General features: G+C 50.0%; 1 protein-coding gene across 1 annotated transcript in view; it reads right to left on the bottom strand.

Moving 5' to 3' along the window:
• The window catches only part of FSIP1 (fibrous sheath interacting protein 1), a 100,275-nt gene that overhangs the window by 78,576 nt on the left and 8,984 nt on the right, over positions 1–12,715 (bottom strand). Inside the window, exons 7-10 of the mRNA XM_038741092.1 lie at positions 10,946–11,050; positions 9,582–9,703; positions 7,307–7,417; positions 3,654–3,815 (exon numbers count right to left, since the gene is read on the bottom strand). Coding sequence (XP_038597020.1) covers positions 3,654–3,815; positions 7,307–7,417; positions 9,582–9,703; positions 10,946–11,050 — 500 coding nt within the window. The remainder of the gene's footprint in view (positions 1–3,653; positions 3,816–7,306; positions 7,418–9,581; positions 9,704–10,945; positions 11,051–12,715) is intronic.

The raw sequence follows: 12,715 nt of genomic DNA, 5'->3' as shown, positions 1-12,715 counted from the left end.
GACCGCTTACAGTGTGCAGAGCACTGTACTAAGCGCTTGGGAAGTACAAGGTGGCAACATATAGAGGCAGTCCCTACCCAACAGTGGGCTCACAGTCTGGAAGGGGGAGACATAGTCATACCACACAGTCACACCACACAGCTCGAGGATAATTAGCTTTAACTGGTTCTCGAAGATAAGAGGAGAACAAAGAGCTGCTGGACAACCAGTGATGTTATTTACCCTACTGCAGTAGCATTAATCATCATCATCAATCGTATTTATTGAGCGCTTACTATGTGCAGAGCACTGTACTAAGCGCTTGGGAAGTACAAATTGGCAACATACAGAGACAGTCCCTACCCAACAGTGGGCTCACAGTCTAAAAGGGGGAGACAGAGAACAAAACCAAACATACTGACAAAATAAAATAAATAAAATAAAAAAATTAATGCATCTTTTATCTCCTCAGCCTGCTCCCTTGCTTTGGGTCCACCCTGGGAGGGGCGGAACTAGCTGAGCCCCACTTCTACTCGGGTCCTGTAGCCAAAGGGGCCAACTGGGAGAATTGGGTGGCGCGGGGCCTAGACCACCTAGTGAAGAAGAGGCTTTGGGTCTGACCTCAGCACAGTTGAGTCACGACCCGAGGTCACCCTCACCTGTTAGCTCATTCTCCTGTCACTATTCACTGACACATTACCCAGGGCCCCTCCATCAGTCCAGAGGATGAAAGAGACAGAAAAAGCGCTGCTTCTGGGCCACCTGGCTGGCTAGAAAAGAACCATGAAGGGTGGCCAGTCTGAGCAATAGCAGCATGTGAGCCCTCCTGGGCATCTTCTACAGTTCCCACTGCAGCGGCCGCCTGGCCAGAACGCTGGTCCAGGGCCCCGAGGGCCCGGGGAAGAGGCTGCCTCGCTGCCGTCGAGGACTTGGCCTCAAAAGCTCCCTGGTTTCAGCCGGTTGGCCGGGAAGACAATCAATCAATCAATCATATTTATTGAGCGCTTACTGGTCAATGCTTACTGCTTACTGACAAGGAGACCATTGAGCGATGCCTGCAGAATCCATCTCAGTTGCTCCCGAGGAGGGTCGGATTTCCTCCTCTTCGGCCACGCGGCACCGCAGGGCCACGGCCAGAAGAGTCTCGACCCCGCAGCTGGTTCTTCTCTCAGCGTGTCGGGGCTCGGAGACTTTTAAACACAAACAGGAAGAGGCCGGTTTGCTCTCTCCAGCCACAAGCGGGATGCACGCTGGTTTAGCTAGGCTGGGAAAGTGATTTCTGAACCTAGGATTCAAAGGCTGGGACAGAGGGAGAGCCAAGCCCCACAGGCCCCGGACCCGTGCAACCTGAAAGGCTGGAATTTTTGTGGATTTTTGACAAGAAAAAAAATCCAACAGTTGCCCTCCAAATTCCTTTGCCGGGACTTTGAATTTCAACATCCTTCATTATTCTTGATGCCTGCGAATTGAATCTTTTAATAACAGGGGAAGCAGAGTGACTAAGTGGAGAAATAACTGGGCTGGGAGTCAGAAGGACCTGGGTTCTAACCCCGGCTCTGCCACTGCCTTTTATGTGACCTCGGGCAAGTCACTTCACTTCTCTGGGCCTCTGTTTTCTCAACTGCAAAATGAGGATTCAATACTTTCATTCATTCGATCGTATTTATTGAGCGCTTACTGGGTGCAGAGCACTGTATTAAGCGCTTGGGAAGTACAAGTTGGCAACATAGAGAGACGGTCCCTGCCCAATAGTGGGCTCACAGTCTAGAAGGGGGAGACAGAGAACAAAACAGAGTAACAAAATAAAATAAATAGAATAAATATGTACAAATAAAATAGAGTAATAAATATGTACAAGCATATATACATATATACGGGTGCTGTGGGGAGAGGAAGGAGGTAAGGCGGGGGGATGGGGAGGGGGAGGAGGGGAAGAGGAAGGAGGGGGCTCAGTCTGGGAGGCCTCCTGGAGGAGGTGAGCTCTCAGTAGGGCTTTGAAGGGAGGAAGAGAGCTAGCTTGGCGGATGTGCAGAGGGAGAGCATTCCAGGCCAGGGGGATGACATGGGCCAGGGGTCGATGGAGGGACAGGCGAGAACGAAGCACGGTGAAAATAGCTGCAGAGGAGCGGAGGGTGCGGGCTGGGCTGGAGAAGGAGAGAAGGGAGGTGAGGTAGGAGGGGGTGAGGGGATGGACAGCCTTGAAGCCCAGGGTGAGGAGTTTTTGCCTGGTGCGTAGGTTGATTGGTAGCCACTGGAAATTTTTGAGGAGGGGAGTAACATGCCCAGGGCGTTTCTGCACAAAGAACAATACTTGTTCTCCCTCCTACTCAGACTGTGAGTCTTATGTGGGGCAGGGACTGTGTCTGACCTAATTAACTTGTATCTACACCTCACCACTTAGAACAGTGCTTGACACATAATAAGCACTTAAATACCATACCACTATTACTATCAAAAGTATTTATTGTGAGCTTACGGTGTGCAGGGCACTGTACTAAGGGATTGGGAGAATACAACACGACAATATAGCAGACGCATTCCCTGCTCACAAGGAGTTTACAGTCTAGAGGGGAGGGAGACATTAATATAAATAAATTACGGATATGGACATAAGCGCTCTGGGGCTGGGGGCAGGGGTGGTGAATAAAGGCAGCAAGACAGTGCAACACAGAAGGGAAAAGAGGGCTTAGAGAAGGCCTCTTGGAAAAAATGTGCCTTCAATAAGGCTTGGAGGGAGAGGAAAGTAATTGCCTGTTGGATACGAAAAGGGAGAGCATACTAGCAGTACTGCTATTACTAATAGTAATAATGATACAACTCTCCTCCTCCGAGGGTATGCTCTTTGAGGGTACCCTTTAGGACTTTTCCAGGGCCTTCAGAATGCAGGACAATCCCCCACGAGTGCACTCGCTTAATTATTGAGGAGGGTTATTCCGAATACACTGAAATCGTTACCGCGGCAATGGGCTCGGACCCGCTGCCAGGAGATGATGGCAAGGGAGGCTGCGGTGATGAATCTTCACCGATCAACGTCCCTCTCCAGGTGACCTGCCTTACCACGCACCTCCAGAGGAAAACACACTCAAAGACTGGAAAACTGCCCATTTGAAAGTCACACGCAAAAGGAGGAAAACACAAGACTCTTTGAGGGAGGGAGACGTGGGTCAGTTTCCACTATGAAAACAGACTGCAGGTTTCACCGAGGCAGTGACTGTAGGTTATCTTGGTGCCCTGGGCTCTAGCCACCCACCGATATGGACGGCACGGCCCCGGAAAGAGGCCTGAGACCCCAGGCCTTGTTCAAACAAGACCATCCAGAGGGGCTTTCAGTCCCTTCGGCTCCTCAGCCAGCACCTGACACTGGTATGGTGGGTATGGTGGGGAGGGGAGAAGCACACTCAGAGTCCCCGGGCGCCCGGATGCTCAGAACGGAAAACCTTCACAACCTCCATATTCACAACTGGCTAGGCCTTTGGGCAGGCATCAGATTAACCGTCCACCTTCCCCTCTTCCACCACTGGAGAGGAAGGACCATCCACCACCTGATTCTGGAGCCTCGCCACAGCAGACAGGCCTGAGGAGTGGGAATGGGTGCTAAGAAGGGAGGGGTTCAGTGCCCTGGGCCTGGCACACTGGGGGACTAATTAAGGCAACAAATCTTCCAAGCTGCAAACCTGGTCCAGGTGGTCCTGGAGTCTTGAGGAAAAGCTGGGAACCTCTGAGACGGTCTCCGAACCGACTTCGCGGAGCTTGGCGTCTATTTCCGCCAGCTGCCGGCGGACGGTGGGCTCGGGGGTGTAGCCTTCTCCTGGCACAATCCAGCCAGACCCCTCCTCCTGAAAGAACCCAAACCAAGAGGGACTTAGCAGGAACACCTGGGAAAACTACCTTCTGTGTCCTAGGGCCACCGGCACCAGCCGACAACTGACAGCCACGTCTACAGGGAACAAGCCTACACTCGGCGCCTTCGTGGGGACCGAATCGGAGCACCGAACGATGATGAGGCAGGGCAGCTTCAAACCTTATTCTGTGGGAAACCCCGCAATGGTATCCGCTGGCCCCTCACAGAACCTCAGTTTACTGCCAGAGATGTTCTGCTATTTTGGCTTTCCTACCGCAAATAGCTAATAAATCCCCACCCCCAGAATTCCCACAGAGAACGGTCATGTGGAGGAGAATGCCCTGTCAGATTGGGTCACGCTCAAATGCAAGGGAACCATTTGTTTGTGTTGTCTTTTGATGCTTCGTCATCCCTAAAGTGGCCGTCTCCAATCCCTCCACCCCACTTCAACTCTGAGATTGGGGGCCCCCAGTGGGAAAGGGACCGTGTCTAATTCCCCACTGTGTATTCTCTCTCAGTGCTTAGTATGGAGTTCTGCACATGCGCTTGAAGCGCTTGATACATACTATTACCACCAAAATGATTGCTGGGGTCAAGCAGCAATCGCACAGCACACACTGCTCTGTTGTGTGACTTTGGGAAACCAGTTCACTTCTGTGCCTCAGTATCCTCATCTGTAAAATGGGAATTAGGAGTGTGAGCCCCATGGGGGCCGGGAATGTGCCCAACCTGATTTGCTTCTTTCCACCTCAGTGCTTAGTACAGTGCCTGGCACACAGTAAGAACAGAATTATTATCATTACTATTATTAATTATTATTATCAGCAATGAGTCAGTATGAGCTAGTGGGAAGGAAACACGACTGGGAGGCAGGCAGCTCCAACACAGGGCAGCTGAGTGACCTTGGGGCAAGCCGCTGAACCTCGCTGGGCCTCAGTATCCTCAGTAAAATGGGGAGAAAATAAATCACAAACCTTGTGGGGAGACAAAAACCACGCCCAAGCTCATCACTTTGAATCTACCATAACACTTTGCGCATAATAAGCACTGGATCAATACCACGATTACTAGCAACTGTAGGTGACCAGAACTAGTGTAGATGCCAGGTACCGCACGGCCCCAAAGCGGCCCCTTGCTTGGCATCACTCGGCATTCCTGTCCGACAGGAGTGCGCCTGCTCCGAGCAGGGAATTGTGGAAAAGGGGCTCCCCCTCACCACCCTCGGCTCCCCAGGACTCACCGCTTCCCCCACCTTTAAAGTCCTCCTAGTAATCGTATTTTGTTAAGCACTTACTGTGTGTTGAACACTGCTCTAAGTGCTGGTATAGATACAAGTTTATCAGGTTGGACACAGTCCCTGTCCCACAAGGGACTTGCAGTTTAAGGAGGAGGGAGAACAGGCATTGAAACCCCATTTTACAGAGGAGGAAAATGAGGCCCGGAGAATAACAGTAAATAATAATAATTGTGGTATTTGTTAAGCGCTTACTTTGTGCCAAGCAGTATTCTAAGCACTGGGGTAGATACGAGGTAATCAGGTTGGACATAGTGCCTATCCCACATGGGGCTCAGTCTTGATCCACATTTTTAGGAGGAGGAAACTGAGGCACAAAGAAGTGAAGTGGCTTGCCCATGGTCACACGGTGGCAGAGCTGGGATTGGAACCCAGGTCTTCCGACTCTCACGCCCATGCTTTTTACACTAGGCCAAGATGCTTCTCCGAAAATCACAACTCCTCCAAGTGGCCTTCCCTAAACCCTCATTTTGCCACCTCCTTTCTATGTGACCTGAGATCTGATCTTCACCTGCCCTTCACCACTGATGTGCCCATCCCTATACTCTCCCATTTCCCCTGTCGGTCATTTATATTTTAATGTCTGCCTCCCCCGCTGGACTGTAAGCTCCCTGTGGACAGGGATCGTGTCTTATCATCTCCACTGTACTGTACTTTCCCCAAGTGCTTAGTACGGTGTTCTGCACAGAAGAGGAGGTCAGTAAGTACCACCGAGGGATGGATTCCCAGACCAGGAGGCCTTCCCAGACTGAGCCCCTTCCTTCCTCTCCCCCTCTTCCCCCTCCCCATCCCCCTCACCCTACCTCCTTCCCCTCCCCACAGCACCTGCATATATGTCTGTACAGATTTATTACTCTATTTTACTTGTACGTATTTACCATTCTATTTATTTTATTTTGTTAATATGTGTTGTTCTGTTGTCTGTCTCCCCCTTCTAGACTGTGAGCCCGCTATTGGGTAGGGACCGTCTCTATATGTTACCAACTTGGACTTCCCAAGCGCTTAGTACAGTGCTCTGCACACAGTAAGCTCTCAATATATACGACTGAATGAATGTGAGCCCCACTCCGCTGAAAAGCCCAAAGTGTGAGCCCCGTCCTTCCTCTCCCTCTCCTTCCCCTCTCCATCCCCCCCGTCTTACCTCCTTCCCTTCCCCACAGCACCTGTATATATGTATATATGTTTGTACATATTTATTACTCTATTTATTTATCTTACTTGTACATATCTATCCTATTTATTTTATTTTGTTAATTTGTTTGGTTTTGTTCTCTGTCTCCCCCTTCTAGACTGTGAGCCCACTGTTGGGTAGGGACCGTCTCTATATGTTGCCAACTTGTACTTCCCAAGCACTTAGTACAGTGCTCTGCACACATTAAGCATTCAATAAATACGATTGATTGATTGATTGATTGCTTCCCATGGCTCCCCACATTTATCTCCCTGCTGACCCGTGTGGCAGGTGGAGAAATGGAGCCCTGGGAGAGGATACCCTTAGCCTAGGGCCCCGCTCTGAATGGCATCCCTCCCCCTCTTTGTCACAGAGGTAAAGAAGCAGAGACTGAGGAAGCAGAAAGGCCCTCGAGATCATTCACCCCTCCCAATTCCTATGAGGGGCACGTGGTAGCCCCAGAGCCAGACCCCAAAGAATTGCTGCAGGCGTGGGGGTGGAGGAGGACTGCTGAATGAGGTCATTGTATACATCAAGGCGTAGTGACATCTCGCCAGGTTGCGTGAGGGGAGAATTTGCCTCTCCCTTCTCCTCCTCTAGACTTTAAGATCGAAACGGGCGGGGAACATGTCTGCTAATTCTGCTGCATTGTCCTCTCCCAAGCACCTAGTACAGTGCTCTGTGCACAGTAAGTTCTCAATAAATACCATTGATTGATTGAGGTCAAGCGACTGAGGCAGACACTGCCTAGGGTCAGCTCAGGGGCTGTAGCGGGCCCAGAAGCAGAGCCGTCTCCGTCCAGTCAGTCCGGCTCCTTCCAGAATCCCGTCCGATCTTCCAGATTCCGCTCCCAAGAAATGGGAACAGGTGCGGCCAAGCGGCGAGCACCTCCCGCCCTGCGATCCTGATCGGGGCCAGCCCGAACCGCGTCTAGGAGGTGACCCTAACTTCCCCGGAAGACCTCGGAGGCGGGAATGACGAGTTCGCCGTGGGGTCGCCGAGAGCAGCAGAGGCCCCCTACCTCCGTGGCCGGAAAGTCACCGCCTTCGTCCTCGCTGGCTTTCAGCAGTTCAACCAGCCTCTTCTTCTCCTCATCCATCATCACAAATTGGCTCCCCGCGTCCTTGGCCAGCTGCGGAATTTGTGAATGGAAAACATTCAGTGGTCGGGGCTACGAACAGGTCGCGTAAACATGAGTGGGAGGGGAGGATCCCCCCCAGCCCCACCTCAAAGCTCTGCCCCGAGCCTCGTCCCCTGAGCTGGCGGGGGACAACTCGGCCGGTAGCGGCCGGAGGCCTGGAGCCGTCGGGGAGGGAAAGAGCTACAGGGGATGGGTCACCCCGCCAGGGACAGGGCCAATTCTCTGCAGGCCCCAGTGAGGGAACCCTCTGTAGCCACATGCTCCCAATGTACACTTGGGGACCTGAGCTGGCTTCAGATTTTTCAGCCCCACGTCTCTCAGTTTGATTACTGGCTATTTATTTGGCTTGTCCATATTTACTGTTCTATTTATTTTGTTAATGATGTGCATCTATGTGCATTATTTCTATTTGTTCTGACGACTTGACACCTGTCCACATGTTTTGTTTTGTTGTCTGTCTCCCCCTTCCAGACTGGGAGCCCGTTGTTGGGTAGGGATCATCTCTATATGTTGCCAACCTGTACTTCCCAAGCTCGTAGTACGGTGTTCTGCACACAGTAAGCGCTCAATAAATACGACTGAAAGTGGAAGAAGGGAAATGTGGATTACCCAGACCTAAGCTCCTTGAAGGCAAGGATCACGTCTACTCTCTCTACTGGACATCCCCGAGCACTCAGTGCAGTGTTCTACACACAGTAGACTGTAATAATAATCAAGCAATCAATCGTATTTATTGAGTGCTTACTGTGTGCAGAGCACTGGACTAAGCACTTGGGAAGTACAAGTTGGCAACATCTAGAGACAGTCCCTACCCAACAGTGGGCTCACAGTCTAGAAGGGGGAGACAGAAAACAAAACAAAACATATTAACAAAATAAAATAAATAGAATAGATATGTACAAGTAAAATAGAGTAATAAATATGTACAAACATATATACATATATACAGGTGCTGTGGGGAAGGGAAGGAGGTAAGACGGGGGAATGGAGAGGGGGACGAGGAGGAGGGGAAGGAGGGGGCTCAGTCTGGGAAGGCCTACTGGAGGAGGTGAGCTCTCAGTAGGGCCTTGCACATATTTACTATTCTATTTATTTTGTTAATGATGTGCAGCTAGCTTTATTTCTATTTGTTCTGACAGCTTGACACCTGTCCACATGTTTTGTTTTGTTGTCTGTCTCCCCCTTCCAGACTGGGAGCCCGTTGTTGGGTAGGGATCGTCTCCATATGTTGCCAACCTGTACTTCCCAAGCTCTTAGTACGGTGCTCTGCACGCAGTAAGCGCTCAATAAATATGACTGAATGATGCTTTGGAAAGTGGAAGAAAGGAAATGTGGATTACCCAGACCTAAGCTCCTTGAAGGCAAGGATCACGTCTACTCTCTCTACTGGACATCCCCGAGCACTCAGTACAGTGTTCTACACACAGTAGACTGTAATAATAATAATGATAATTGTGGTATTGCTTCTCAAGCGCTTAGTACAGTGCTCTGCACACAGTAAGCTCTCAATAAATACGATTGATGATGATGATGGTATTCATTAAGCACTATGTTCCCAGCACTGTATTGAGCGCCCAGGTGGCTACAAACAAATCGGGCTGGACACAGTCCCTATCCCACCTGGGGCTCACGGTCTCATATCCCCATTTCACAGATGCAGTAACTGAGACCCAGAGAAGTAAAAATGACTTGCCCATGGTCATAAAGCAGACAAGTGGTGGAGCTAGGATTACAACACAGGTCTGCCTGACTCCCGGGCCTGTGCTCTACCCACTAAGCCACATTGCTCCTTGAGGGAAGGGACCATTTCTACCAACCCTATTGGACTCTCCCAAGTGCTCAGTACAGTGCCCAGGATAAAGTAGACTGAAAGACTGAGGGCGGGGATCAGGTCTACCAACTACTGTACTCTCTCCCAAGCGCTCAGCGCACAGTAGACTGTAAGCTCCTTGCTGACAGGAATGGGGTCTGCTTACACTACTGCGCTCTCTCTTGTGCTCTGTACAGTAGAAATTCAGTCAATACCATCCACTAATTGGCTAAAGCCAGGATGTCACGGCCAAAGTGACGCCAGATTCTTGCAACGTCCGCTTATAACCCTTCTTGCAACTTCCATAACTCCCGCCGTCTGTCGTCTTAAGATCTGAGCTCCTACCTCGATGTTCCTCTTGATGAAATCCTGACGCACGTTTGCCCTGAGCTCGCTCTCGTCTCGGGATGACGGCTTCTCTTCGGCTCTGTCCGAAGACTCGTGGGCTTCCCTTTCTCTTTCGGGATCTGGGATTCGAGTTCAAACCCCAAGAGAGTCACTAAATACACAATTAGAGCCCGCTCTGCTTAAATAGAATGAGCTGTTCTTAATGTGAAGTTCAAACAAATACAAGTTTAATAAAGGCTCGTGAGAATACCGAGAGAGGAAAGAGCGCCCGGATTTGCATTTCTGGAAGGTTAAATTGTTCCGCTGGCAGATTTCTCTACAAATACATTACAAGCATTACCAGGACTTTCCAAATCAGGCTCGTGTAAACCCTCTTGTTATGCAAATATGGGCCAAGAAGGCCCCAAGCGAACCCTGTGTGGACCACAGGAGCGCCCGGATTTTACGGCCTGGATGTTTTTGTTCAAGTCACTCAGGCGCAGGCTGGTTTCGGTTTGGCTCTGACATCCAGACAGTTTCTGGTCACCTCACAGATGCATTGGTCATCATCCCACCCCACTCCCACCCTTCGAGACAGCCCTTCCACCGACGCTCCACAGGCGTGGCCGATACAAGGCTCGGTGGGTTGCCCGGGCAGCTGTGCCCACTGAGCGGCATTTTCCGCCCCCAGAGTGGCAGGCCGGGCTCCAAAGATGCTCCGGGGGGGTAAGGGGAGGGCGGCCTGCCCAAAGGTAGGGGCAAATTTAAAAGTCACTACCTGCCTGCCCAGTGCCAACCACTCCAGAAAGGGCACCAGCTTGGCACTAAGAAATGCATGGGCCTTTGGGTATATCGAGAAAGGGAGGGTTCCTTGATAGAAATGGGGAGTGAGGGGTGGTGGGGAAGAGATCAGAAGCTACTTTTCAGGGGCTGAGTTGTTGGGGGAAAGAGGGATCCCCAAACCAGATGCCAGCAGTCCCTGCCCCCAGCTAAACCACAGAATCTTCATTCCTTTAACAACCCACCCGGTGGGGGACGGGATGGGTGAGAGGAGAGGAGCAACCCCCTTAGACACGCAATGAAATGCTCTTGCTGTCCCGCATTCGCAATGTAAGTGCCTCTCATTCACTCAATCATATTTATTGAGCGCTTACTGTGTGCAGAGCACTGTACTAAGCGCCTCTCCCAACCTGAGGCCTAGTACTGACCCCGGTTTAGAGCCAGGCTGAACCAGGATGAGCCTAATACTACCAAATCCGCTAGCGGGCCGCCCAGCCAAATGCTACTATTTGGCTGATGCTACTATTTGGCTGAGGCTATAAGGACAGGGTACTCGGGGAGTCAAAGCCACCTGATCAAAACCGCCCCTCATGGAGACCTACCCAGCCTAGCTCCTCTTCCTCCTCTGCTCTCGTAGTCTCTGGGAGGAAGCTGGGTGTGGAACACTGAGCGGAACACAGCATCCTCTTCCTCACAGCGGGAAGGACCTGTCGATTAAAACAAATAAAACAAAATTTTATTTTGTTAGTATGTTTGGTTTTGTTCTCTGTCTCCCCCTTTTAGACTGTGAGCCCACTGTTGGGTAGGGACTGTCTCTATATGTTGCCGATTTGTACTTCCCAAGCGCTTAGTACAGTGCTCTGCACACAGTAAGCGCTCAATAAATACGATTGATGATGATGATTAAAAGGCACGCATTCAAGACACCACAACTCTGTGGGTCCCAACAACCCAGCCAGAAGAAGGGCCCCACAGCGGGTCAGTTGGCTGAAGGGGAAAGGAACCATTCTTGTCGCTTTACTGGACAAATGGTTCGGTCACACAGTTCTTCTAGGACACGAGTTTTTGCCACATGCCTCAGCTAGAATGAGGTTATGGAGTCGGACGTGCGATGTTCGGACACGGCGGACCGAGCACTGGAGAGGCAACACCGCCTGGGCGGTGGCAGCAATAAATCAATGGAATTTATTGAGCATTTATTAGGCACAGAGCACTGTACTAAGCACTTGGGAGAGTACAATACAAGAGAGTTGGTAGACACATTCCCTGCCCACAACGAACTTACAGTCTAGAGGGGGAGACGGACATTAACAGAAATAAATTACGGATATGGACACTAGTGCTTTGGGGCTGAGGGAGAGGTGAAGAAAGGGAGCAAATCCAAGTGCGAGTCTTCCTATTTTAAAAAATAGTGGTATTAAGTGTTTACTATGTCAGGCACTGTATTAAGCACTGGAGTAGATACAAGATAAGCTGGTTGGGCCCAATCCTTGGCTCAGGATTCTCTAGGAGAGCTGAGGGTGCCCTGCTCCCATTAGACTGTGAGCCCACTGTTAGGTAGGGACTGTCTCTATATGTTGCCAACTTGTACTTCCCAAGCGCTTAGTACAGTGCTCTGCACATAGTAAGCGCTCAATAAATACGATTGATTGATTGATTGATAAGCGAATCCCGGCTCCACCACTTGTCAGCTGTGTGACTTTGGGCAAGTCACTTAACTTCTCTGGGCCTCAGTTACCTCATCTGGAAAATGGGGATTAAGACTGTGAGCCCAATTTGGGACAACGTGATCATCTTGTGTCTACCCCAGCGCTTAGAACAGTGCTTGGCACATAGTACGTGCATAACAAATGCAATTATGTGAGCCCACTGTTGGGTAGGGACCGTCTCTATATGTTGCCAACTTGTACTTCCCAAGCGCTTAGGACAGTGCTCTGCACACAGTAAGCGCTCAATAAATATGATTGAATGAAGAATTATTATTATTATTATTATTATTATTATTATTATTATTATTATTATTAGCAGCAGCATCTTAGTCATCCAGTTGTCTGCTGCCACCTACTGGACGCCTCTTATTCACAAACCCAGCAGGCCCCGGGCACTGGAGGATTTATCCTCCTCACACCCTTATAATAATTATATTATAATTATATTATATTATTATATCATATTATTATTTTTTATTATTTCTAATATATTATTTATTATTATTCCATTTGTACTTCCCAAGCGCTTAGTACAGTGCTCTGCACATAGTAAGCACTCAATAAATATGATTGATTGATTGATTAATGGTAATTTTTAAGTGTTTACTATGTGCCAAGCACCGTTCTAAGCATTGGGGGAGATACAAGGTAATCAGGTTGTCC

Source organism: Tachyglossus aculeatus (assembly GCF_015852505.1).
Source record: "Tachyglossus aculeatus isolate mTacAcu1 chromosome 12 unlocalized genomic scaffold, mTacAcu1.pri SUPER_6_unloc_1, whole genome shotgun sequence".
NCBI lineage: Eukaryota > Metazoa > Chordata > Mammalia > Monotremata > Tachyglossidae > Tachyglossus > Tachyglossus aculeatus.
This window is presented reverse-complemented; position numbering and strand designations above follow the sequence as displayed.